Source organism: Lissotriton vulgaris, chromosome 12, assembly GCF_964263255.1.
Source record: "Lissotriton vulgaris chromosome 12, aLisVul1.2, whole genome shotgun sequence".
NCBI lineage: Eukaryota > Metazoa > Chordata > Amphibia > Caudata > Salamandridae > Lissotriton > Lissotriton vulgaris.
This window is the reverse complement of record NC_141700.1, coordinates 7,189,713-7,215,064: the sequence shown is the minus strand read 5'-3', so window position 1 is coordinate 7,215,064 and position 25,352 is coordinate 7,189,713. Positions and strand designations below refer to the sequence as shown.

Genomic DNA, 25,352 nt, shown 5'->3' with positions numbered 1-25,352 from the left:
GGCAACTTTGTAACACATCACATGTTTGGTTTTTACACTGCGCTTAACGCAACATACACTCCAAATACCACTCAGTGCCACATAATTACACGCCACATAATTACACTGCACTCAATGGAACATACACTCCAAATACCACTCAGTGCCACATAATTACACGCCACACAATTACACTCTACTGAATACAGCATACAATCCCCACACAATACCACTCAGTGCCACATAATTATATGCTTCATAATTACACTGCGCTCAACGGAACATACACTCCAAATACCACTCAGCGCCACATAATTACACAGCACATATTTACACTGCACTCCATGCATTATACACTCCAAATACCACTCAGGGCCAAATAGTTGCATTGCACTCAATGCAACATACACTCCAAATACCACTCGGTGCCACATAATTGCATGCCACATAATTACACTGCACTCAATGCAACATACACTCCAAATACCACTCAGTGCCACTTAGTTACATGCCACATAATTATACTCTATCGCATCACCACAGCATCACTAAGCACCACCAAGGGGCACCACCACATCACTCAGCGCCACCACAGCATCTGTGCAACCATTCAAAAACAACTGGTTCAAATATGTTCTCTCAATGTTTCAAGCTTTATTACAAATGTCACATAAAGATGTTAATATTTGGGCCAACTGCCGAACATGGCGGCAGCTTAACTCGGGAGCTCCGCAAGGCTGACCGGCCCGCGCACATATCCGTCTGCCCATCCGCACACCAACCCGCCCGAAGGGGTGAAATCGGCTCCAGGAACCAAGCGGCGCACATCGAGCCGCCCCCGGTGCAAATCCGACGCCCAGAAGTGCTTCGATCGGCAACAGCGAGGTGGGGCCTCCAGCTGCCCAGCAGCACCGGCCTGAAGTGCTGAGGGTGCCCGACCGGAAGTCCGCCCTACCCGGCCGGAGGGAATCGGCCCCGGCCGGCACCCACGTCCCACCGCCAGACGGCGGGTAAAACCACGGAATCAGAACAGCGCTGCACCAGGGCTTTACCACCAGTCCCTCCGGGACGCGAAATAGGCGCCCTCGGGGGCATAGGAGTCCCTGCACCGCGGAGAAGCCATCCAGAGACTGCGCTGCTGGGCAGGCACCTCACAAACACGACCAGGTAGGGCGAAAGGCGCCTAGGTCAACGCAACCCCCCCGCAGCTCGGCAAACTGGACTTTGGCCCGAGATAGCGTGGGGAAGGGGAGACACTCGCAGCTTGGCGGTGCATACGGCCACAACACCCGTAAAAGCTTGGGAAGCGGCAGTGCGACCCACGTGGAGGGGGCACCACCCCGGGCAACTGACACCTGCGTGGTACCCATAGCGCAGACGCCGCCAGCGGCGCATCAAGGCCCCATAGTGACTCTACCTGCAATGACCACGGAGGTGAGGGCCTAACACGTGGCTGGATCATAAGACTGGACTCCAGCCAGATTGCGACCCAGGCCTGACGACAGGGGGCTGCGGTGCACTGCGATCCACACTCCTGCCATCTGCATCACCGGCGCACACCCAGGGGACCGGAAAAGCAGCGGAAGGCCGGACCAAGGGCCACTGAACAGACCGGACAGTGCGGAACCGAACGCAGCGTAATGGCGGGCAAGAACACGAGGAATACAACGTCGCAAGCGCGGCTTGAAAAATTTGCCTTTTCCCAGAGCGGCCACTCGCAGGGACCTGGGCGTCATTCCACCGGTGCATCCACAGACGCAAATGGGACTGGGAAAGTTACACTGGAAGCAATCATGCAAACCCTCACTGAGGTCCAGGCGACGGTGGGCACCATTTCCACCGAAGTGAACCTGCTGAGAGCGGACTTTAAAAAAATGTCGGAGAGGGTATCTCAGGTGGAGGTAGTCACAAAATCACTCATTGAAGACACCTCGGATCTACAGGTGGCGATGGAGCGACTGGAGAAGACCACCAAGCAACTACAAGAACAAGCACTGGCGTTGCCAATAGGTCTCGCAGTAGGAAAGTTTGAGCTATTGGTTGTGTAAATGACAAAGCCCTTTATGTATTCAAAATGATAACAGTGAAAGGCATTGTTATTTGCCATTGTAATAGTTCCACCTGTCGTACTGCAAGATCTATTGGCAACGTGTTTTTCGTGTGTGAGTGGCGTTGCGTGTGTGAGTGGCGTTGCGTGTGTGAGTGGCGTTGCGTGTGTGAGTGGCGTTGCGTGTGTGAGTGGCGTTGCGTGTGTGAGTGGCGTTGCGTGTGTGAGTGGGGTTGCGTGTGTGAGTGGCGTTGCCTGTGTGAGAGGTGTTGCCTGTGTGATTTGTGTTGCCTGTGTGAGTGGCGTTGCCTGTGTGAGTGTGGTTGGCAGTGTGAGTGGCGTTGCATGTGTGAGTGGCGTTGCATGTGGCAGTGGCGTTGCATGTGTACGTAGTTGAGTGGCGTTGCGTAGTTGAGTGGCGTTGCATGTGTGAGTGGCGTTGCGTAGTTGAGTGGCGTTGCGTAGTTGAGTGGCATTGCGTAGTTGAGTGGCGTTGCGTAGATGTGTGTCCCGTTTGTACAGAGGACACATGGGTTAGCTACACAGAAAATCAGACACACGCATTTGCAGCAGGCACTATAACCTAATGAGCTATATGCATATTTAACAGACACAAAAGAACAGCGCGGGTCAGGTAGCGCATCCTTCCTAGCCACGGGCTCACAGTCACGTTAGAGGAAAAAACAAAGTAGGTTAAAGTGTCCCTAAGCATTACACAGTCACAGCTGCACGGGGAAAGGCGGATAGCGAGTTATCTTAAAATAATCTCACTGTATGTAATCTCTGTAGCACCCCTCCTCCCCCATTTCTCACATGTAAGTTACTATTTTACATTTAAAATAACATTGTTTATGGATGTTGCGTAAATCAAACATATTCTCTGCAAAATGTCTGTAATCGAAAGTCCCACATCTATTGACAGCATAAAACTAACCACTGAATTTATCACAAACGGTAAATATTTCAGCAAACAGTTCTAACCCAGAATCAGATGCGGCTGACATCTGCAAAAGGTGTTAAGGCAAACGGATGGAAGGGTGATATACACACCCCCCTCATCCCCTCCCCCCCCCCCCCCCCCCCCCCCACACTTCTAAAGAGCACACAAGGAATTCTTAGAGCGGAAGAAAAGGAACCTATAAAAGCTGTGCTTATCTTGACAAAGCACATTTGTCAAAGGCTCTGTGAAAACTGGCACAAGCATAAGTAATAAGGCCCCAGCAACAACGTAGGTTGTTTATGGGCTGTTACCAGAGCTCTTATCAACGTGAAAGCAGGAGAAATTACACGTGGAACCGAAAGAAGGTTTAAACCTGTGCCCAAAACTGGACCCCAACGAACTATGCTGCACTCGCATGATCACTTCTATAAGTGATCCCTTTGGTTCACGGCCGTGAGGGATGTTAATTAGGGGGGAGGAGAAGTAAGTGAGGCCGAGCCCACTGGGGGAAGCAACAGATGGCTTTGGTGTTAATGCGCTTCGCGCGCTGGATGGAAAGCGCGTGCAGCCTCTCTGCGCTGCAACACAGGCCCTGCTCTCTCTGTGATGCATCACAGACCCAAGGGAAGCCAGTCCTCAGATGTGGAGTTGAGCCAATGAACTTTACCACCCACTTGTTGTCCCTATAAGTATCCCGAGGTGGAAAATAGAAATCGGCACCCAACACAACTTCATCCAAACTGACATTTGGAGGTGGCAGGAATCCAGGGTGCACTGGTTGCTCAAAAAATGCCATGCAGGTGGTAGCAAGTAACGGAGAGGCTTCTCGTTTATAAGAGTTCTAGACAACAGGAGTTGCTATTACTTTATATTTACATCGGAAGGATGAACCGCCCAGCTGACATTACTTGAATTCAGAATTCTAACTGCAGAACGCATGTTGGTCAGTAGCAGCGTTTAACTTTAGCTCGTTGACCAATCTGGGTATTGAAATTATCAACACATTGTCAGCTTGTTGCAGTTTTAGCAATTCCGCCATGCCTTCCTTATAAGCCACCCCCGTACTATTCACATTTATTAATGTTTTAATTGTGTGCATTTTTTTTTATAGCAGCTCAGGTTGGAAGTATTTAGAACTGGATAAATAACGCACAGCTCTACAAATTGCGGCCACTTGAGCGTACATTAGGAGCTGTTAGGAGTGGCGCTGATGACTTCCTTCTCTGCTTGCATGTGCCGTTTCTTTTTTGAGCCCTCATAAAAACTAATCTGCGGTCGGAACTAGCTCTGAAGTTTTATCGTGATTTACTGAGCCAAGAACCCGATGCTGAGATGGGTCACTTGTAGGTCATGGGTTCGGCTGCGCAGATGAAAAAATGACGCACTTTTTAAGTGGCTCTACGAAAGAAAACAAGCATTGGCCAATGTAGAGCATGAAAAGAGGTAATTACTAGGCCGTGAGGGATGTTAATTAGGGGGGAGGAGAAGTAAGTGAGGCCGAGCCTGCTGGGGGAAGCAACAGATGGCTTTGGCACATTCCAATGAAGTCTGGTGGGGGGCGGGGGTGGGGAGCAGGCATATGGTGTTTGAGTGAGCAGCCTTTGATGTGCGAGCGAGATGTCTAGCGGAATGCTCCTATAAGAATGCTTCACATTTTAATAAAATCAAAAGGACTGGGCTAACGCCAGGCCATATAATAAAAAATAAGGTCTATTTCCTTGTTTGCTGCTGCTTGCTAATAAATTCCCGCCACATTGCTCGAGGCTCTTAATTATTTTTCAGCACAGAGTTGTATTTTTCGTCCCTTGTTCACATGGCAGGACCTTTCGAAGGCGGAGCCCGGGCACGCCCTCTCAGCACACCTGCCGGCTACCGGCAGGATGTGTGTGGGAGGTTTACGGACAGGCCGTCAGGAGGAAAGATAACGCCGGCTGGATTGCACTGTAGGACATCCCAACATCCAAGTGAGTCAGCCGACAGGGATGTGTGAAGGCCCTGCTGGCGGGGAGTGAGCAGAGGGGGTGGGCGGGGATGACGCGCCAAGCTGAGGGGCTGGGGAATTCTACAGAGGGCACGAGCACAAAGGAATGACGTGCAGTGCAACACGGAAACAAGTATTCCCGCAGCTTCCAGCTTCAACAGGCACTTCGCTCCTTTCTGTCCTGTGTTGATCCTCTGCGGAACACTATGCAGGCCTAGCAGGGCTGACGTGGTTGAGAATCTGGGCGATAATAGGTTTCAGTGTACCTTTGTCCCAGAGAGCGAGGCAGGCAGGAGGGGAAAGAAAGACTTGAGAGGGAAATAGATCACAGATAAAGAAAGAGATTGGAGATAGAGAGAGAGCGTGTTGGAGAGAGATCGAGGGAGAAGCATCATGCAGGGAAAAGGGATCGAAAGAAAGGGAAAGAAAGAGGGAGCATCATGCAGGGAAAAGGGATCGAAAGAAAGGGAAAGAAAAAGAGGGGTAGACAAGAGCCACAAGCTGGTGAGAGCGGCTGCTGAATCCTCCGTGTGGTGTGGGAGGAGTGCTGTTGTGGGGAGAGAGAGGGGAGGTGCTGGTGTGGGAGGGGGGAGGTGCTGGTGTGGGAGAGGGCAAGGCTGTGTTTGCGGGGAGAGAGAGGGGAGGTGCTGGTGTGGGAGGGGGGAGTTGCTGGTGTGGGAGGAGTGCTGCTACAGCAAGGCTGTGTTTGTTTGGAGAGAGAGGGGAGGTGCTGGTGTGGGAGGGGGGAGTTGCTGGTGTGGGAGGAGTGCTGCTATGGCAAGGCTGTGTTTGTTTGGAGAGAGAGGGGAGGTGCTGGTGTGGGAGGGGGGAGTTGCTGGTGTGGGAGGAGTGCTGCTAGGGGAGGAGAAGCCCTGGACGTGAATGCTCGTGCATGTTTGATCACGTGATTCACATGAACTGCAAGAAAACCGCGGCTGAAAGCCCTTTGGTTTGAAGAGAAAATAGCCGACTTGAATTCTCCCCATTTCCCATTCCTGCGGAATGGTAAAGGCGAGACCTAAAAACTGGATGACCAGGAAGGGCGCTCACGAAGAAATAACGTCCGCATCCTAGGCCTTCCGGAATCGGAGGGGAAGGGGGCCATGGACCTCTACATCGAAGATCTTATCCAGACCAAACTACAGCCTAAAGGCCTGTCCAACTTCTTCTCCATCGAGAGAGCACACCGGGTCCCTGGGGGTGCGGCCAAGCCAGGAGCCACACCGCGGCCGGTGCTGGCCAGACTCTTCAACTTTAGGGACAGGGACGCCATTTTGCAAGCAGCCAGGATGGCACCGCCTGTGAAAATTCAAAACTCTACTCTGGCATTCTTCCCAGACTACACGGCCGAGGTGGCCAGACATCGAAAAACCTTCAATGAAGTAAAAAAGACGCTACGAGACAGGGGCCTGCCCTATTCGATGCTCTTCCCCGCCAAACTGCGGATTGTGGCTGAGGGGAGGACGTGGTTTTTCGATACCCCCGAGGTGGCACGAGAATGGCTGGATGGCTGGAGACCGGTGGGCAAACCCCAACGCCCGCACAAGGAACGCCAAGACCGCCGCAGCGAGAGGCCGACGGACCGCCGGGCAGCCAGCCCGGCTACTGAGCAGGGAGCAGCCGGGGGATTAGACTCTGATCTTGAGAGGGACCCGTTTGATTCCGGTCAGCCTGGCAAGGGTTGACTACCTAAGCTGAATGCAACACGATCTGGACACAGCCCTTGGGACTACGGGCCGATGGAACTGAGTAGGGCGGGTTCTGGCCGGTGCCTGTAGGGGACTCACCAACCCCACAAGCAAGTAAGACTAGAGGGGGGGGGGACAAAAGCACTCTGCCAAGTTGGGGATGCGGGCGGGATCTCGTCCGTGGTGCAGGGGAGCAGGGAGGGGGTGGGGGGAAAAGAGTTGTGATGTTAAAGTTAAAGTTAAGGTTACTGGTCGTCATCATTGCGATTGTACAAGGCACAGTTACGCTACTAACCGCAGGCGCCAGGTACTACGGCGCGCGGCACCGCACACTGGCTTCACCACATTGTTGCCCATTGGTATCACGGGTCGTAAACCCAAATGGCACAACGAGAACATGCAGCACCCGCTGAGGGCACTCCTGTAACGACACTGGTGCCCCCGCTAAAGATACTTACATGGAACGTCAGGGGATTGGGGGACAAAATTAAGCGTGGTTTGGTACTGCAAACCATTAAACGTCATAAATCTGACCTGGTGCTGCTTCAGGAAACACATCTGGCAGGGACCACTTGCAAAGCACTGAATAGGCGTGGCTATACCATGGCAGTGCACTCCGAATTCACCTCAGGTTCCAGAGGCACCGGGATACTCCTCAAGAACAACTCATCCTTTTTAGTCACTAGCCACAAGACAGATGATCAGGGGCGGTTTGCGGCGCTCTCAGGCCAATGGGAGGGGAGGGCTCTGAATGTGATATCTGTATACATCCCCCCAGCGCTACATGCTACAGCACTGCCAGCACTTGGCCAGTTTCTCATCGATCTCCCGGAAGGGGATATGATCCTTGGGGGTGACTTCAATGCTATAACGGACCCCCTACTGGATACCCTTCCCATACGGGATCGCCGGAGAGGCACTACCATGCTTCCTGGATTCCTGACTGCCATGGGCCTCACGGATGTGTGGCGTCATTTGAACCCCACGGCGAAGCACTACACGCACTACTCAGCCCCCCACGATAGCCTTTCACGTATTGACTTCTTCTTCTTTCTGGGGGTGGGGTTGGGCTCAGTGGACGGGCTGGAAATTCTGCCAAGAGGCATCTCTGACCACTCCCCGATCTCACTTCACCTTTCTACCAGAGAGCATAAGCGCGCTAGACTATACCCGATATACCCCAATTATTTGCAGGTACCCGGTATCAGGAAGAAACTTAAATTGGCTACGACACACTATTTCAATGAAAACACGGGATCGGTTGCCTCACCCTCAGTACTATGGGAGGCTTATAAAACGGTCCTGCGAGGGGCGTCAATATCGGCCATTACTGGGCACAAAAGGGAATCCAGAGCCGAACTGGCTAATTTGGAACTGGCATTACACGCGGCAAATAATGCACACATGGCAAGCCCCACCCCTGACACCGCACATGAGCTACAGCTCCGTCAGCAGCAACACCAGGCACACCTCACTACAATCACTAAAGGACACCTTGCGAACACAGCACACCGCATCTATGATGTGGGAGATAAGGCAGGGAAGATGCTGGCATGGCTGGACAGGCGGGGCGGTAGTCACAAGGGAATACAACGACTATACGATGCGGGGGGCCAGCTGCAGACGCACCCAGAACGGATAGTCCACACACTAGCTCACCACTTCCAGGGGATCTACACACCGACACGACCGGTCACAGAACAGGAGGCCGTGGCGTCGCTCAGCCACATTTCTACCCCTGTGCTCACACCTGAGGCACGGCAGGAACTTGATGCAGACCTGACGGAGGGAGAAATCCAGTTAGCAATACAGGCGCTGAAATCCGGCAAGGCTTTAGGCCCCAACGGCATTCCTGTGGAATGGTATAAAGCGGTGGACTCGGTACTGGCCAAACCTTTCTTAGACATGTACAAAGAGAGCGCGAAACAGGCACTGCTTCCGCTCGACCAACGTACGGCCACTATCGTAGCCATCCCCAAACCAGCCAAGCCACCGACAGACTGCGCCTCGTACCGACCCATTTCCCTACTCAACGCAGAAGCAAAGATCCTGGCGAAACTCCTGGCCAGTCGTCTAACCAAGCATCTGAATACCCTAATACACCCTGACCAATCGGGCTTCATGCCTCACAGGAGCACAGCGCTGAACCTACGGAGGGTGCACGGGGTAATGGCGCGGGCGCATCTTCTTACGGAACAGGCTGTGATACTCTCACTAGACGCGAAAATGGCTCTGGTGGAGTGGGAGTACCTGTTTGCTGTCCTGACCCGAATGGGTTTCGGCCCGCAATTTCTTGCATGGGTACGACTACTCTACACCCTACCGGTGGCGCAGGTGGTTGCAAATGGTCACATATCTTCAGCCTTTCCACTGGGGAGGGGAACTAGACAAGGGTGCCCGCTATCGCCCCTTCTGTTTGCGTTAGTACTGGAACCACTGGCAGTCCTGCTTCGAGCGACGCCGCTATTCCGGGGCATCACTTGGGAAGACGGGTGGGAGGACAAGGTCTCCCTATATGCGGACGACATGTTGATCTATATGACCGGACCGACAGAAGGGGTCTCCGCCCTGTTGACCATCTGGGATGAGCATGGCAAGGCTTCGGGTTATACCCTGAACTGGTCCAAGTCCATACTCTATGTACTTAAGGGCCCGGGCCCGGTGCTGCCAACCGACTGTCCCCTCAAGATAACCACCTCCTCATTTAAGTACCTGGGTATTTTTGTGACTGCCGAGGCTACGCAATTCTACACCGAGAACTTACAGCCACCTCTGCAGCGACTGCGTGCAGATGTCAAGTACTGGGCCGCACTGCCGCTGACCCTCCTAGGGCGAGCCGCGCTCTATAAAATGATGGCTCTCCCACGATTTCTCTATGTGCTCGAAAACTCCCCTTATGTGGTTAATCCACGATACTTCCGACAGGTAGCGGCATTGGTTTCCAGTCTTCTATGGAGTAATGGCCCAGCACGGATAGCACAGACTAAATTGGTGAAGGGCTGGTACGAAGGGGGGATTGCGCTGCCAGATCTCCAACTATATTACTGGGCGTCACAGCTTAAGGTTGTTAATCATTGGATCCACGTATCACGGGAGGACCCTGCATATAAGGCGCATTGGTCACAACTGGGGACTGAGGGCATGCTCTCAGTGCTCTATAACTACCCACAAGTGAAGGCCCTCCTTGGCCCAACACTTCACACGGCGACGCTCTGGCATGCGGCACAATCACGCCTGGGGTGGAAGGGTAAACTCACCAGGCTAACTCCACTGTGGGACGCTAAAACACTGGGTAACCTGCGAACATGTAAGGGGTTTGCACGATGGGACGATATAGGGATCTCGGTGGTGGGGGACCTCTGGGACAAAGGTACGGTTGTCCCTTTCCCGCAGCTCCAACAGACATACGGCTTGGGCCCCTCTGAAACGTATCGGTATGTGCAAATCCGACATGCTCTACTGCGAGCAATCCCACTAGACACCACACCCCCAGAATCATCACCACTGGAAGACAGGCTACTGACTGAATTTATGGAGCAAAAAGCGACTTCACTCACGTACAAAAAACTGCTTAATAATCTGCCAGATCCCACACAACGCCTTAAAGAAAAATGGGTGGGAGAATTGGGTGACATGGAAGATACGGAATGGAACGAGGCACTTGCCTCGCCACGGGAGGTAGGCATTTCAGCTAGATTCCGCCTGGTGCAGCTTAAGGTTTTACACCGCACCTACTACACCCGCACACTACTGCACAGGATACAGAGGGCACCGCACCCATACTGCCTCAGGGGGTGCGGGGAGGAGGGCACTCTATTACACACGCTATGGGAATGTCCACAAATCAGGGAACTATGGAGGCAGATTATGCGTACAGTCTCACAGGCTATCAATGTATCTGTCCTGCCGGAACCCCGCAAGTGCTTGCTGAATGTCTGGGATCCTACAGACTTAAACAGGTATGGACAACTGTGGGTCACACTGGCGGTGACAGTGGCTAAACGGGACATTGCACAGCGGTGGGGAGCCCCGGAGTTGCCGACGGTGGCAGGGTGGATAAGAAACATGGACCTCCTAATGGTGAAGGAAAGAGCAGTGTATGTATTAAGAGCTTGCCCCCGCAAGTGGAATAAAGTGTGGACGCCATGGAACAAGTATAGGGGCGAACCATGTGAGGCTTTACCGGAGGGTGAGGACTCGGAATCTGAGGATGACGAAGATTAGTAGCAGAAGACATGCCAGTATAATGCAGGAGGGGGCCGGGAGGATGCGGGACCGCACAGCTATCGTAGGTGAAATGCTGTGTAACTGAACCTGTAAGAAATTGTATGTAAATGAACACACTCAATTGCACAATGATGACCAAAGTTGGGTTTTAATGTTTTTTTGTTTTTTTTGTTTTTGCTTACACTTCATATTGCTAATTTCGGACAAAACTATCAACATTGCTTTATCAGGGTATTCTCTATGAATAAGGAACTAACGTGGGTTGCGATCTACATATGATTGTGTAAACTCACTGTTATACTGCATAGCCGTAGCAAATACTGTTAGGTGCTGACGCATAATATGCTGAGTTCATTTCTTCTTGAGTGCAAATGCTAAGGATATGTAACTGCAACTAACGAATGAAAGTATGAATATCTCTTTTGAACTCCTGACAATAAAGATTCTTAAAAAAAAAAAAGATGTTAATATTTCACTTCTGTTCTTGGATTTTCGTCACAATAAAATACACTGAACCAAACAAAAGTTATTTACAAAAGTTTAATCTATTGCCATTATAAATTACAATAACTTTTATTAATTAAAAAAATTAAAATCAATGGTTATTCGTAATATCAATACATCCAAGTCACGTAAATACAACACATATTGCATTACAAATGCTATAGGTGTCACATTTGCGAAAGTTAAAAGTATTGTCTTTGTAAATGACAAAGCTATTAATTTCGCTATTTTCAAAACCAACACATAAATAAAAAATGTGTAATTTACAATACCAATAGCTCAAACTTTCCTAATGCGAGACCTATTGGCAACGCCAGTGCTTGTTGTTATATTGTTACGGTTTTAGATCACTTAAAACAATATTTGTTTTACTTGCTCTATGTATTCACTGGGCACCTAATCTGTGATTGAGTCCTGTCTGTTTTCAGATGCAGGCTCCTAACGTTTGTAGACAGTAGGAAAGCTTGTTTCGTACCAACTGCATTTTGGACCTGGCTCCCAGGAACCCCAGCTGAGCCTGTTTGATTCCTTTTGGGTGGTGACATTTTGGTGGTCACAAACAGAATCTGTGACTTTGGACTTGGCTTCTGGGCTACCTTCCAATAGTGTGGCCGGGAACACAGAGAAACTGTTCCGACAAAAACCTTCTATAAGCTGCTCGTGCACAGCTTGTTTCTTGTAATGCAACCACTCATCAGGGCGATGCCTGCCAAATTGTTACATTTTCAAAAACTTTTGCTGTTGGGGCGTGGCTTGGCCGGCAACAATGGCGGTCGTGCCTTAGGCTTACTCCGGCCAGCCTGCACTTATCCTACCTGACCTATCCTGCCTCGAACGCCGCAACCTCTAGCAAATTACCGGAGGTGCTGCTGTGAGGTCCGGTGATCCTCCGATACATCTTGAGGGACTGCGGAGTGTGGCGGCACGACTTGCGGAGGAGGAGTGGCCTGGAGAATGACGGCGCAGGCGGCGCTGGGACCTCGAGTGGCGTGCCTGCCCAGAGGTGTGATTCCAGGGGCCGGCGCAGAAGCCCTGAAGTGGCGGTGCGACACAGCGCTGTGTCCGCCCGTGGCTGGGGGCGGCCCGCATCGTAAGGGTGCACCCGGCTGCTGATTGATCCGCCGGGCGCTGCTGTGGGTCCTCCACACAAGTGGATCGGGATCGTCTGGCAGAGGGAGATCCTGTGCTGGGTCGAGGGCCAGTGGAAGGCGGCGGCCATTTTTTCGGACCCGGACCGGCGGTGAGATCTGCCACATATATCCAGCATGGGGCCTCCTCCTTTCCCGCTGTGAGCTTTGAGGGGGAGTGGAGCAGCGTCATAAATAGACTTGGTGTGGCTGCCAACCGGCTGGGTCGGTGTACTCGGTCCCGGCGTTCGGGAGGGGCGTGCCGGCAACCTCGCACGCCCAGCATTGGACCGCAGTGGGTCCCTTCTTCTGCATAAAGGGATGGTTCTCTTCTGCTGTTTGCACGGTGGTGTGGAGGGGCCAGCAGCGACGACACCTAGGGTCCCCAGAGGAGTTGGCGATCGGAACTGTGAGTGGAGCCATCCTGCCTGCTTTGGGTGTCCTGGACGCAGTGGCCATCTTCTTTGGCCCGGGCCCGTAGCGGTGAGTCTGATCTATCCTTGTGTGGGCAGGGGGAGCCTCGGAGGTGGGAGTGTGCCCCCCCCCCCCCTTTCTCTGGACAGACCTCTGTGGGGTGTAGTGACCTGGATCGGGCGTGCTCGGCGGTACTGTCGGTCCGCAGTGGTTTGGGCGTGGTGGATGTGGCACTGTGGGGCGGGTGTGCTTGCGACCTTGTTCTAGTAGTGTCCCTTGGATGGCGGCGGCCCCACAGCCCAGTCCCGAAGAGCCGTGGGTGCAGATCAGCGGTCAGTACAGGCCGCGGAGCCAGGGGGTCGAGGCGGTGCCTCCTGGTGGCAAGATAGAGCTGCCTCCCACGTGACTTGAATACCGGGGGATTGCTGCGGCTGGCCGGTGGCCCACAAGAGAGTCTTTGCTATAGCTTGAGGCGTCTGGCCTGTTTTCATTACCGTGGAGTGCGCCTGTCCCCGGGGATTGATACTCTCTCTATCAGCCAGGACAAGATTCATCACAATGACCCGCGACAAGGGGGGGGGAAGTGGCATGCCAAGCAGGGCACCCTAGACACATTTACTGATGCGGGGCTGCTGCTGGGTCCGCGGGCTCGCAGAGCCAACTGCCTGATAATGCGGCGCTCAAGGCGGCCATCACTCAGTCCAGAGACATGCTGGACGCCAAGATTGGGGCGGTCGGATCCGACGTTACCCTGCTGCGGCAAGACCTACGGAATGCTGTAGAGCGCAACACTGAAGCGGAGACTCGTGTGTCGGAAGTGGAAGATGTCAAGATTCTGAAGAAGAAAGTGGCGGCCATGGAAAAGGTACAAAAGGGATCTGGCCCTGCGGGTCGAGTATGCAGAGGGGCGCGCCAGGCGGAACAACCTATGCTTTGTGGGATTTCCGGAGGGATGCGAGGGGGACAACATGGAGCGCTTCCTGATGCGGTGGCTGGAGGGATGGCTCCTGCCAAATGTACTTTCCCGGTGCTTTGTCATTGAGCGGGCCCACCGCGCCCTCATGCAGAAGCCTCCTGTCGGGGCTCGCCCAAGACCAATCATAGCAAAGTTTCTTAACTATATGGATCGGGACACCGTCCTGCGGCAGGCCAGGGCTCAGCCTTCCCTCACCCACGACAATGCCTCTATACTTTTCAGGACAACACACGTATGGTGCAGCAGCAGCGACAGTCCTTCCTGGCGGCCAAAGCGCGCCTTCGAGACCTTAAGCTTCAGTACGCGCTGCTCTACCCCGCTAGGTTGAGGGTCATTTATTGGTCCCGCACGCTATTTTTTGATTCCCCGGAAGAGGTGTTTAAATGGACCAATGAAACTGTAAGAGTACGCCCCCATACACCACCGAGCATGGACTCCGAATCCTCTTCCAGCGGAGCGGCCTGTGGTGGCCCCCGGGGCCAGGGGAGTCGGTATAGGAGGTCTCGCTCCAGGTGTCGATCCAGGTCCGGCTCTGTTTTCCGACAGCAGGGCGCGTCGCAGGAGAAGAAGCAGCTAGAAAAGTGGCGCTGTGACATAATTTTTTTTAGGCGTTCTGTTGGGCCTGTTTGATTTAGGCTGGATCCCGCTCACGTAGTCCTGGACGGGGTGAGGGGAAGTCTCCCCCCCCCCCCCCCCTCCCCTACAGTTACGGGTGTTTTCTTGGGGATCCATTGGAGGGGGCGGTTTTAGTTCCCCTGTTGGGGACTGGACCTTGCTCTGACCACGACAGGTACTTACATGTTTGAGAGGTATGGGGTGGGGGTGGAGGGAGTTCGAGGGGGGGCGGAGTTCGAGGGTTTGTTTGATTGCGTATTGATGCTCAATGTATGTCACAATCTAGGTGCGTTGAGCCGAGGAGGCACTGGTGGGTGGGACGGGTACACTTCCGCATGTCTGTCACTGGGGGTGGAGGGCGGGTAGCTCCGGGTTCCCTGCACGTAGTCACTTGGAATGTGCGTTGGGCGCTAGACAAAGTGAAAAGGGGGGCCGATATATTATTGCTTCGGGAAACACACTTACTTGATACGAAGGCCCTGTGCTTGCAGCGGTATGTATTTAATCAGGTATACCATTCTGGGTTCACAAGAGGCTCCCGGGGCGTTACAATTTTTATACATCTCAGGGTCTCTTACACACACGAGAAAATATGGTCCGATACCCAAGGTAGATATGTCGTTATACAGGGCACAATTGGGGGGGACCGACTGATGATTGGCAGTGTATATGCACTGCCACCACTACAGTGGTCTTTGGTCGAGCGACTTTTGGCGCTGTGGGGATCCATGCCAGATGGTATATCCATAGTGGGTGGGGACTGGAATGACGTAATGGAACCTGGGCTCGATCGATGACGGAGTGGGGGGGGATTCCCTTGGAGAGGGGACCCTATATTAAACTGAGATCCATGGTGATTGGGCTTGATTGGGTGGATGTGTGGCGCCATCTACATGGTCCCCGTAAGGAATACACCTATTTTTCGGTAGTGCATGAGTCCTTCGCTAGGTTGGACTATCTTTGTTCCCAGGAGCCTTACGCGCAGAATATTGTCGATGGATATACTACCTAGGGCCCTGTCTGATCATTCACCGGTTGCGCTCACGTTTCAACTAGGCCCAGGGCGGCTGCCGTTTCGGTGGCGTATGTCGGGATGGCGCCTGCAAGGTGAGGAGTATAGGGAACATTTAACCACAGCCATAGCGGACCATTTTCGGACCAACGAGAGGTCCGTGGACTCTCCTGCGGTCCTATGGGAGGCCCTGAAACAGACGTTGGGCGGTGTTGACACCTCCTGTTACGCGGCGCTAAAGAGGGAGCGGCGTAGAGACTTGGTGCATAGGGAGGCTGGCATGGAGGCGTTAGAGCGCAGGGGCCGGGAGGCTGGTGGTGGCTCGGCGAGGAGACAGTTAATATTAGCCCAGCAGCAATATTCTGCGATTCTAATGGACGATGTGCGTCAGGCCTGGCTGGCTACAGGCAGTCGAGTATATCAATGGGGCGATAAGTCTAGTAAGATGCTTCAACGCCTGTGCCAGGGCTCCCTCCATGCCCAGCCGTTACCTCGGCTCCTTGATCTGGAAGGGAAGCCTGTTGTTGAGCCTTCGGCTATCGCTGCAAGTTTCTCAGCCTATTATGAGGGTCTGTATGCCCCTCAGGAGTGTCTCCCGGTCGAGACCGTTCAAAAGTTTATAGACCATCTTCCCCCCCGGGCAGTATCGGACGAGGTGCGGGAGGGGTTAGATCAACCCCTGTCTGATGATGAACTGATGACCGCCTTGGGTGAGCTGCGCCCAGGGAAGGCGCCGGGTCCTAATGGCTTCCAGAGTGAATTTTTTTTACGCTTCTCAGTACAGTTGGGCCCACACCTTAAATCAGTAATTGGGGAGGCACGGGAGAGTGGTCCGCTTCCTCTGGATTGGAGACACGCAGAAGCTGTGATATTTCTTAAACCGGGGAGGTTTCCAGAGCGCCATGAGTCCTATCGCCCTAGCTCTTCTCAATATTGAGCCCAAGGTGCTGGCTAGGGCGTTGGCTAATAGACTTAGGCCGCATATCCCGAATTTGGTTCATTCTGATCAGGCAGGATTCATGCCTCAGACGGCCACCCGTCATAATATTAGACGAGCGCATGTAGCCATAGCGGCCTGGAGGCGGCTTGAAGAGCCAGCGGCTTTGCTCTTGGCGGATATGGATAGGGCGTTTGATTCCCTGAGTTGGGCGTATTTGTTTGCATTATTGGGCCGTCTTAATTTTGGGCCCACGTTTCTTAGCCTACCTGCGGCTGCTTTATACAGATCTTACGGCGTCGGTTCGGGTGGGGGTGGGTGCTCCTTCAGTATCCAGCGGGGCACGCGTCGGGGGTGCCCCCTCTCCCCCTATTTATTTGCGCTGGCTATGGACACGCTGGCGGCGTGGGTGCGTATTGATGCTCAGCTTAAGGGCTTTAGGTGGGCCCCTGGTTTCGTTGATAAAATAGCGCTTAATGCCGATGATGTCCTTCTTCTTTACAGATATTGATAGATCAGGCCCACGTCTATTGGAAATCCTACAGATATTTGGCGAGACTTCAGGATTGTACATAAACCCGGGCAAATCCACGCTATGGGTTCTGGATGATCAGTTCAGGGTGGGGGATTAGGCCTCTGCTCTCCACCTCGCTCAGGGAGGGATGAAATACCTTGGAGAGTATCTGTCTGCCTCCCCGATTGTCTCTAGAGACCGGAACTTAGCCCTGGTGTGGGACCGCACACGAGAAGATCTCAAGTCGTGGTCTCGGATGCCTCTTACCATCTACGGTAGATCGGCTATTTTTAAGATGGTGGCGCTCCCTCGCCTGCTGTACCAACTCCAGAACCACCCCTATTTAATTCCACCGCAGTGGTTTCAGCAGGTAAACTCTGCTTTAGGTGGGTTTCTGTGGGGGGGGGAGCGGTTCGGGTAGCTCTACGTACATGCTTCCTTTCTACATACACAGGAGGGCTTGCGACGTTGGATGTCCTCTCCTATTATCAGGCGTCACATCTTTTGGTGCTTAATGAATGGTGGTACGGAAATAGGGGGGATCCGGCATACGCGGTGGAGAGGCACTTGATGGGCAGCAGGTCTATACACACGCTGCTTCACTCGGCGCAGTTGCGTCTAGACCTCCCTTCAGCTACACAAGTGGTCTTGAAGGGTAAAGTTCTCCTGTAACTCTGTAGGTCCTGGTTCCTAGGCGAAGGCTGGCAGGCCTCCCGGGTCTTGGGGACTCAATCCCCGCCATCTTGCAGATGGGGGGGACCCAGCCAACCAGGGAAAGGCTTATGCCCCCTTCCCACTGGAGGTGGCATAATAGGGGATGTACCTACCCCAGGGAAGGGACCCATTGGTCCCAACCTTTTACCTACCTGTAACGCCCCTAAATGTAGTATTTAGGGGCACCCCTGAACCTTGCTTCCTCAGACAAGAAACTACAAGAAGAAAAGAAGGACCTAACTGCCGTGCCGAAGCTAACAAGAGGAGGACGCCCACTGACTTGTCCCCAGCCCTACTGGCCTGTCCCCACCTCGAACCTGCTCCAGCAAAATCCTGGTGTGTCCTGCAGCCAGCAACCTCGAGAAACCCAGAGGGCCTGCCTGCCTTCAATCCCAAAGACTCTGTTGTTGAATAAATCCAGTGTTCACGGGAGACAGACTCCAGCTCTGAAAGGATCCGCGAGTTTGCACCATTCTGCACACGATGCCCACGGCCAAAGCTAGAGTGGCCCAACACCAAGATGCGGTCTCCCTGGCGACCCTGACCCGAGATCCGGCGATCCTCACCTGCCTCAAGCCTCCAGCTGACGCCTGCAGCCTCGAACCGGGCGGTCCCCCTAACCACAATCAGGAGCTGATTAGAAGATCCAACCCTAAAAGGCAACCCTGCACCCGACGCCCCACGGCCTTGGGTGGCCCAACCGACGGAGCCTAACCAACCCCTAGCATCCCAGCTTACCTCTCCAAGTGGTGGTCGCATGAAGAAGGCCTTTGTCCCCGAGCCTGCAGTGTGTTAGCAAACCGGAGACTCCCCATTGAAAGATACCGGGCACCCGACGCCAAAATGCACTTGTTACACTGACCCCTGAGTCGAACCCCAGATTGCCAACTCCCACAACAAAGTACTTACCTTTGAACCCAAAACACTATTTTCCTCCATTCGATAACATGGACTGTTTTTTAATGAAAGGTTTCTAAGTATGGAGTTGGAAAATCTTTAAAAAAAACCTTTTACAGCTGTACTAAATAAAAACAATTTTACTTCTCAGTATCCAGGCATACTGCACTGTGTAAGAAAAGTAATCTACTGGTCATTTTTACTAAAAAGTCAATTTAAGGTATATGCAATGTATTTCCAAAGGATTGCATTTCTCAGTAACAGTACTGTAGATCAAAGCAGAGCGCATATACAATTGCAATCCAAACAGTTATAACTGTATATTTACTGCAAAGTATTGATCACTTACCTGTGCCACGCTTGCTTGGTTCTAGGAAATAAAATAATATTTTTATACAAAACCAATTGCTCTTAGTTCAGTCTTTGAGTGTGTGAATTCATGTGCTGACTGAGTGTGTACAACAAATGCTTCACACTGTCCTCTGATACTGCCTTACTGCTCGACCACTCTACCACACATAGAGAGTGAGGTGCTATCTACTTTACCTCTGCCTGCCTTTGGGGTTCCACTGGACTGGACTGGACAGAGCCCGCTTCCTACAAGTGTGGGTTTATCAAATTGAGAGGATTGATACCAAACATTCATATCTTCAGTGAAGCCATCATGCCCCCGGGGAACTTGTTTTCACCAGTGTCCAGCACATGTTTAAAATGGCTTCCCTGTTCACTTGTACTGGCAGTAATCGGACCGACCAGCACAGTGGCATATCTGCTCATGCAGGAATACCCCCACATGTAATCTTCAGCACCCTGCCTTAGGGCTGGCTGACCTGCTGTAGTGGGTGACTGAAAAATATTAAATGCAGTGCAAGGGATATGTCACTCGGATGTGTGACATGTAATTTTTTCGCCGACACCAAGGCATGCATCCTGCATCAGCAGTCCGCACAAACTTACTGGGGGGTTCCTTAGGGTGGCACAATCCGTGCTTTTGCCCTTAGACACCCCCTTCAGTATGTCAGGGCCTATGTACCAGGGGTACAATTTGCTATGGCTTTACAGAAGGGGCTAAAGCTTTTGCCAATTGGGGGAACAATTGTACAGTTTTGGGAAAGAGATCTGGCACTAGGGACCCGCTTAGGAGTTCAGTGCACTTCCAGTCAAAATCACATCAGTTACCAAGTAAAAAGTGGGTGTGACCATGTCAAAAAGGGCTGCGTTCCTACACTGACAATCTTCTTTTCTTGCAGGTATTTCTGTCAGCTCGTCGATGGGTTGGAGTATTTGCACTGTCAGGGTATTGTGCACAAGGATATTAAACCAGGGAATTTGCTGCTCACAACTGATGGGACATTGAAGATTTCTGACCTTGGGGTGGCAGAGGTATGTGTGTTCTTACGTGGCGGGGCTGCAGAGATGTGCACAGTTGAGCACGGGTTACATTTGTACATGCCAAAGAAATTGTCAGGAGGAAGTAACCGCTATAAGCATGCACGCCTGCAGTATGTGTTTCGGGAGCAGATCACTGGGGCACAAGGTGGGAGGAGGTGGTGCGTATGTGAGCATCAGGAAAGTGTATCTGGGATTGGCGTGTATGCTGAAGGGTACACATGGCTCTGTCCGGAAGACTTGAGGTAACTGGTATGTACATGGATATCAGGAGAGCCAAGAAAGTTTGTCAATAGATGGTATCCTCTCCTGAACCAGAAAGATCTTTTTTTTTTTTTAGCCCTGCGTGTTGAATCGGAGTATCAAAATCTGCGCTCTCATTCCTTTTGTTGGAAGGAAACTTCGAAAACATATCTGCATTTCTGTCCGCCAGACAGTCTTATTGGTCATGCGGGGTGAGGGCTGGAGAGCTCTCCAGGACCATGCAAGTCACCAGATGTGGTGGGGTGTTTAGCTCACTTCTAGGTCACTGATTGTTATATACCCCTTTTCCCCCTCAACTTCATCCATAGTGCAGTTCAGAGCTGAATGGTCCTCTTCTGACTGCCCAACTGGAGTATAATGCCCTCTTTTAAATACCTCTGGACAGTTGTTTGTTCTATTAGCCAGACTCTGCCCTGAGGCTCCTGTATCAGGCTTATTATCTCCCCCCCCTCCCCCTCCCTTTTGATGCAGCTACAGTTGTTTAATTCACTCCTGACCAAGACAGTGTTGCTTAGAATTTTCCTTTATTGACCATTCCCGGCAGAGCAATAGGTTGTGGTTCAGTGAGGGAGGAAGATAAAGGTCTCCTGCACCTTGTTGTCAGAGTCCCCTGACTGTTGAGCTCTTTTATTTATAGGTAGTTGCTTGCTTTGGAATTGATAATCCCATTTCTCACTAAATACGGCCCGGCCCCTCTTGAGTTTGCAAAATTGCCAGGCCAGGAGCTTGTCCCATGGGGTGTCTGCGTGTGGAATGTCATACAGAGAGAAAAATATTGTATGTCTCACTTGAATATTAGGTGAAATCTTTGTTCAGTTCTCGTGCCTATTGGGAAAATCCAGGATGACTGAGTGCTTGGAGTGTACAGACCGTTTATAGCATTATTCTATATATCCTACATGGAAAAGTGTTTCCCCACAAAGAAGATATTTAAAAATGCAAATGAAGTCCTCATTTTAACAATAGAATACTTGGTTAATGCTGAGGGATATTCCTGTAGTATCCCAGTCTCGCTCCACACCTCTGAAAGCATTCAGTCCTGCATCTCCCGGCTACTTGAAAGTCCAAAAGGCTAGAAGACTGGTAGTGCAGCACAGAAACTGTACAGTGGTATTAGGTTAACGTGAGCTGTATGCAAAATCCATCAAATTCTCCAGACTGACGTCAGGCAATGTTTTGCTTACTAATGCAATATGGGTCTGGTGCAAAGCGGACTGTCTGCGTCCTTCGCATTGGAGCTCTTGAATCTGCACCATTCTTAATGTGGGATCCTGCCAACCAGTGGTAACAGCGTCCAGCTTGTTACAACAGGCTCTGGAAAAGCACTTCGGTTAGCACCTTTCAGGCCGATCAGCAAGATCATTGCACCAGTAGATGGCAAAGATTGCTCCCGCGCTTGGAGGGTCGCCAAGGATAGATGGGTACTGGTGGCTGCTTCTTGTGGTTAATGCTTACGGCTCATCTGAATACCCCAGGATATTTTTCCCACTGGGACAGTCAGTCGAGGTACTCTCTGCAGCTGTTTTAGCAAAAAGTCCGCTGCTCTCTGGAAACTGATGCTATTAACATTTCCTGGAAGCTCTGTTGCTGATGTGTAAAGATCTTATAAAGATTAAAGAGTTGGGCACCAATATATTTTTCCTTTTGGGAACTTTCAACAATCTCATAACTGGAGATGGGTAAAAATAAATTCCTTACAGATAACCTTCATAAGCCGATAAGGGGGAATTCCTGTTGGTAATTCAAGCATCCCTGAAAGTCCCTCTGGAGACCTTCACAAATCGAATAGCCGCTTTTGCTCACAAAAATGTCCTGAAGTCATCCCTGTTGGATTCCCTTGATTGATGTAAACTTTTCTTAGAGGCAGTGTGTCCTTTTCACTCTTGCAAGACCCTTTTTTTCTTAATAAAAACGGGCTGGGGATTAAACTCAAATCTTTTAATGTGTTCTGCAATTTTTAAAAGCGGTACATCTGAGGTTCAATATTGTTATTGGGATTTGGAATTTATGGAGTACAGAATCCTTCATCAGTTGGCATTGCTTTCAGTAGTCTGGGGATGACCGCACAAACTCTTCTGTACAAGGATCCGTATGTTGGAGCCGCTGATAACGAGAAATAATCTTGCTCTCTCTTTGCAGGCGCTGCATCCGTTCGCAGAGGACGACACCTGTAGGACAAGTCAAGGCTCTCCAGCATTTCAGCCCCCCGAAATTGCCAACGGCCTCGATACCTTCTCAGGCTTCAAAGTAGACATTTGGTCAGCAGGAGTCACCCTGTAAGTAACCACATTCATGCGCCTTGACCTCTGTGCTGAACCCTCTAGCTGTAGACCATGACCCCTTGTCACCATGTTCTCCATCAAAGGGTCGTTTGAAATGTATCTATTAAAATAGCCTGCATGCGGAATCCTTTCTGGGATCACACTCCACCCAGCGATATTCCAAATAAGAAAAACTCATGGTGACTCTGGTTCCAAAGAAATAGTTTTGTATTCCTATTCCCAAAGCATCAAGCAGAGTTGCATTTGAAGCACTGCACAATCATCAGTCTTTCTTCAATGTCAACCGCTGCACAATCATCAGTCTTAATGGCATTTGCTTGTACTGTAAGGTTAAATGTGTGACTTGGTCCGTTACTGAGCTGAAGAGGTCTGCATCCTCAGACTAACCTGGGCTGAGTTTGTCTTGATGTCTCTGCTCTCCTGGTTTCACTGTAGGGCAGGAGAGGTCTTCGCTCAGCCTGCAGGTTCGGTTAAAAGGAATGGTTCAGTCTTGTGGTGCACTAACCCTGACTGTTTGCTGGGGTTGGGTGACCCTCTTTGGGCTTAGAAGTAAAGACTTGCTGTTGTCTCTTAGCAAACCACTTCTTTCTTTTCTCTTCCTTTGAAGGTATAACATCACTACTGGCTTGTACCCATTTGAGGGTGATAACATCTATAAATTATTTGAGAACATTGGGAAGGGAGACTACAGCGTTCCTGAGGACTGTGGCCCCTTGTTGTCTGACCTGTTAAGAGGTGAGTGCCCGTTTAATTAAGACTCTAGATTGCATGCCTGGGGCCGAACGAGGTTCCTACTGATTTGCAGATGTCTGAGGCATGTCCTTACCAGTGTATGATATTCACATGCACTAGTAGCCGTTGGGCTGAGGTGGGTTCTTCGTTTAAATGAGGCCATGGGGAGCTAGCTTGATTTTCTGTCGGGGCTTCTTGCTCACTTACGAGTGTTAGGCCAATCCATTAACCAGTTTTGACACGTTTGTCTTTTTGGTTGTGCTTCTAGACTTTTAGTCTAATTACAGGCTCTGTATGCGCCTGAATCGTGTACAATCTGTGAACGTGGAGGGGCTGCCATGGAGTCGCCCAGGAGCTCTGCTGTTTTTTTTTTTCCTACATGTGACTAATATTGCAAATGTCTGGAAGGGAATAAGTGGTTGGGACTGAGGGGAAGGAGGGACTTTGCCGAGGTGCTGGGAGAGTTGGTCTTTAGCTGGCGGAGAGGAGTCTCTTTCAAAGGGCATGTTCTGCATTTTGGTTTGACAAGACTGGCTGGTTTGCAACTCTTGTTGGCAATAGTCAGATAGCATCAGCTTGTGGTGTGAGACTAAACCGAGACTCTGTTGACCGCATTTGTGGCATAATGGGGCAGTCTCTGTGGGGAAGCAAATGAATGAGATCGCCTGTGGACTGAGACGTTTGGCCACAGATCCTCCATCAAGAGGCTGGACTTGTTCCAGTGTGGATCAGGAAACCCCAGGCCAAACTGGATCGTCACTGCAAAGGCTTTCACCATGTTTTCCATAAGAGGACCCCTGGATGTGCGTTCATCGAAATGATATCCACGTTTTGATTCCAATGACTCCTAGATTTGATGGCACCACTCCGCCTTTAACCAGTCTCACCTTTTTCCTTCATTAGCCTCCTGTTTTTATTTTGAGGGCTGATGGAAAAGCGCCAGATTCAGCACACACAGCTAATAGGCCACCTTATGCTAGCCCTCCTATTGCCAGCTAGGATAGCCATTATCAAGTGTGCAGTACACGCATCCTTCAATGATTGTCGTGAGTCGAAATGTATTTGTAGATGGAGAAGCAAAAATGGATATCTCTTACAGGTTGTGAATTAGCCATGGTTCAAATACGGCCCACACCACAAGTCGCAGAGCACATCAATAAAATCTGTTTTGATCCCAAATATATTTGAGAGAAAGAAGACGACATATACATAAAAATGTGGCAAAGTGTGTGTGCGCAGATAGATGTTGTTGACCAATAAAAACTGATTAGTCTAGCCACTCGTATCAGAGAAGACCTCCAGGAGAGCATTAATGACAGGACACCCTGCCTGCAGGTGAAAGATGTCAAATCAACTGATGCATATTCTGTTTTTCACTAGTGATAACTCCTAGTACCTCCCAGTACTAAAGGGCACTCTGTCATCAGACACCACTCTAAGTGCCAGATTTGAGCTTCCTGCACAGGCAGGAATCTGGGTGTCACAAGCTGGTGTCCTGTTGACTGTATGGAGGGACACCTCTGTTTTCTTATTATTGCTTTGTTTTAAGATACCAAACGTTGGCTGCATGATAATACTAGAGATTTTAGACCTTTTCTCCTTCGATACCTTAGAAACGTAAGAGCATAGATTCACGTATTTGCTATTGCCAAATGATCGAAGTCCTACCCCTCCCACAATCTTACAGCCACATCGTACCTATATCAGGAGACTGCTAGAGATGAGCAACGCTGCCATCTGGGAATCTGCTCATCCCTGGAGTGAGCGTTAATCTTGTTCTGTTAGATAAAGGTGTTCTGTTGGATGTGCGCAAGGGTTCCTTCCCTCCCAGGGGTTCTCAACATTTTTATTGATTCCACTGCACTTGCATTAGAAGAAAGCTGGGCATAAGAGTACTGATGATTACCAATGCCCATTCAAAGGCGTACCTGGCTTCTATGGGCAGTTTTGTAATAATCCGTCTGATGGCTGGTTCTTTCCTTCCCTATGAACCCAACTGTTGGAAGCTGGCCCTTTACTTGACCAAAAAGACGTACAGTGTGTAAAGAGTCCAGGCAAACCCCAGTTGCGTTAGTGGGACAAATCGTGGGAACCCACAGGGGTTCTCAGTACT

General features: G+C 51.1%; 1 protein-coding gene across 1 annotated transcript in view; it reads left to right on the top strand.

Moving 5' to 3' along the window:
• STK11 (serine/threonine kinase 11) overlaps window positions 1-25,352 on the top strand; it is a 202,929-nt gene that overhangs the window by 84,302 nt on the left and 93,275 nt on the right. Inside the window, exons 4-6 of the mRNA XM_086946696.1 lie at window positions 19,823-19,955; window positions 22,365-22,501; window positions 23,115-23,242. Of these exons, the coding sequence (XP_086802822.1) occupies window positions 19,823-19,955; window positions 22,365-22,501; window positions 23,115-23,242 (398 nt within the window). The remainder of the gene's footprint in view (window positions 1-19,822; window positions 19,956-22,364; window positions 22,502-23,114; window positions 23,243-25,352) is intronic.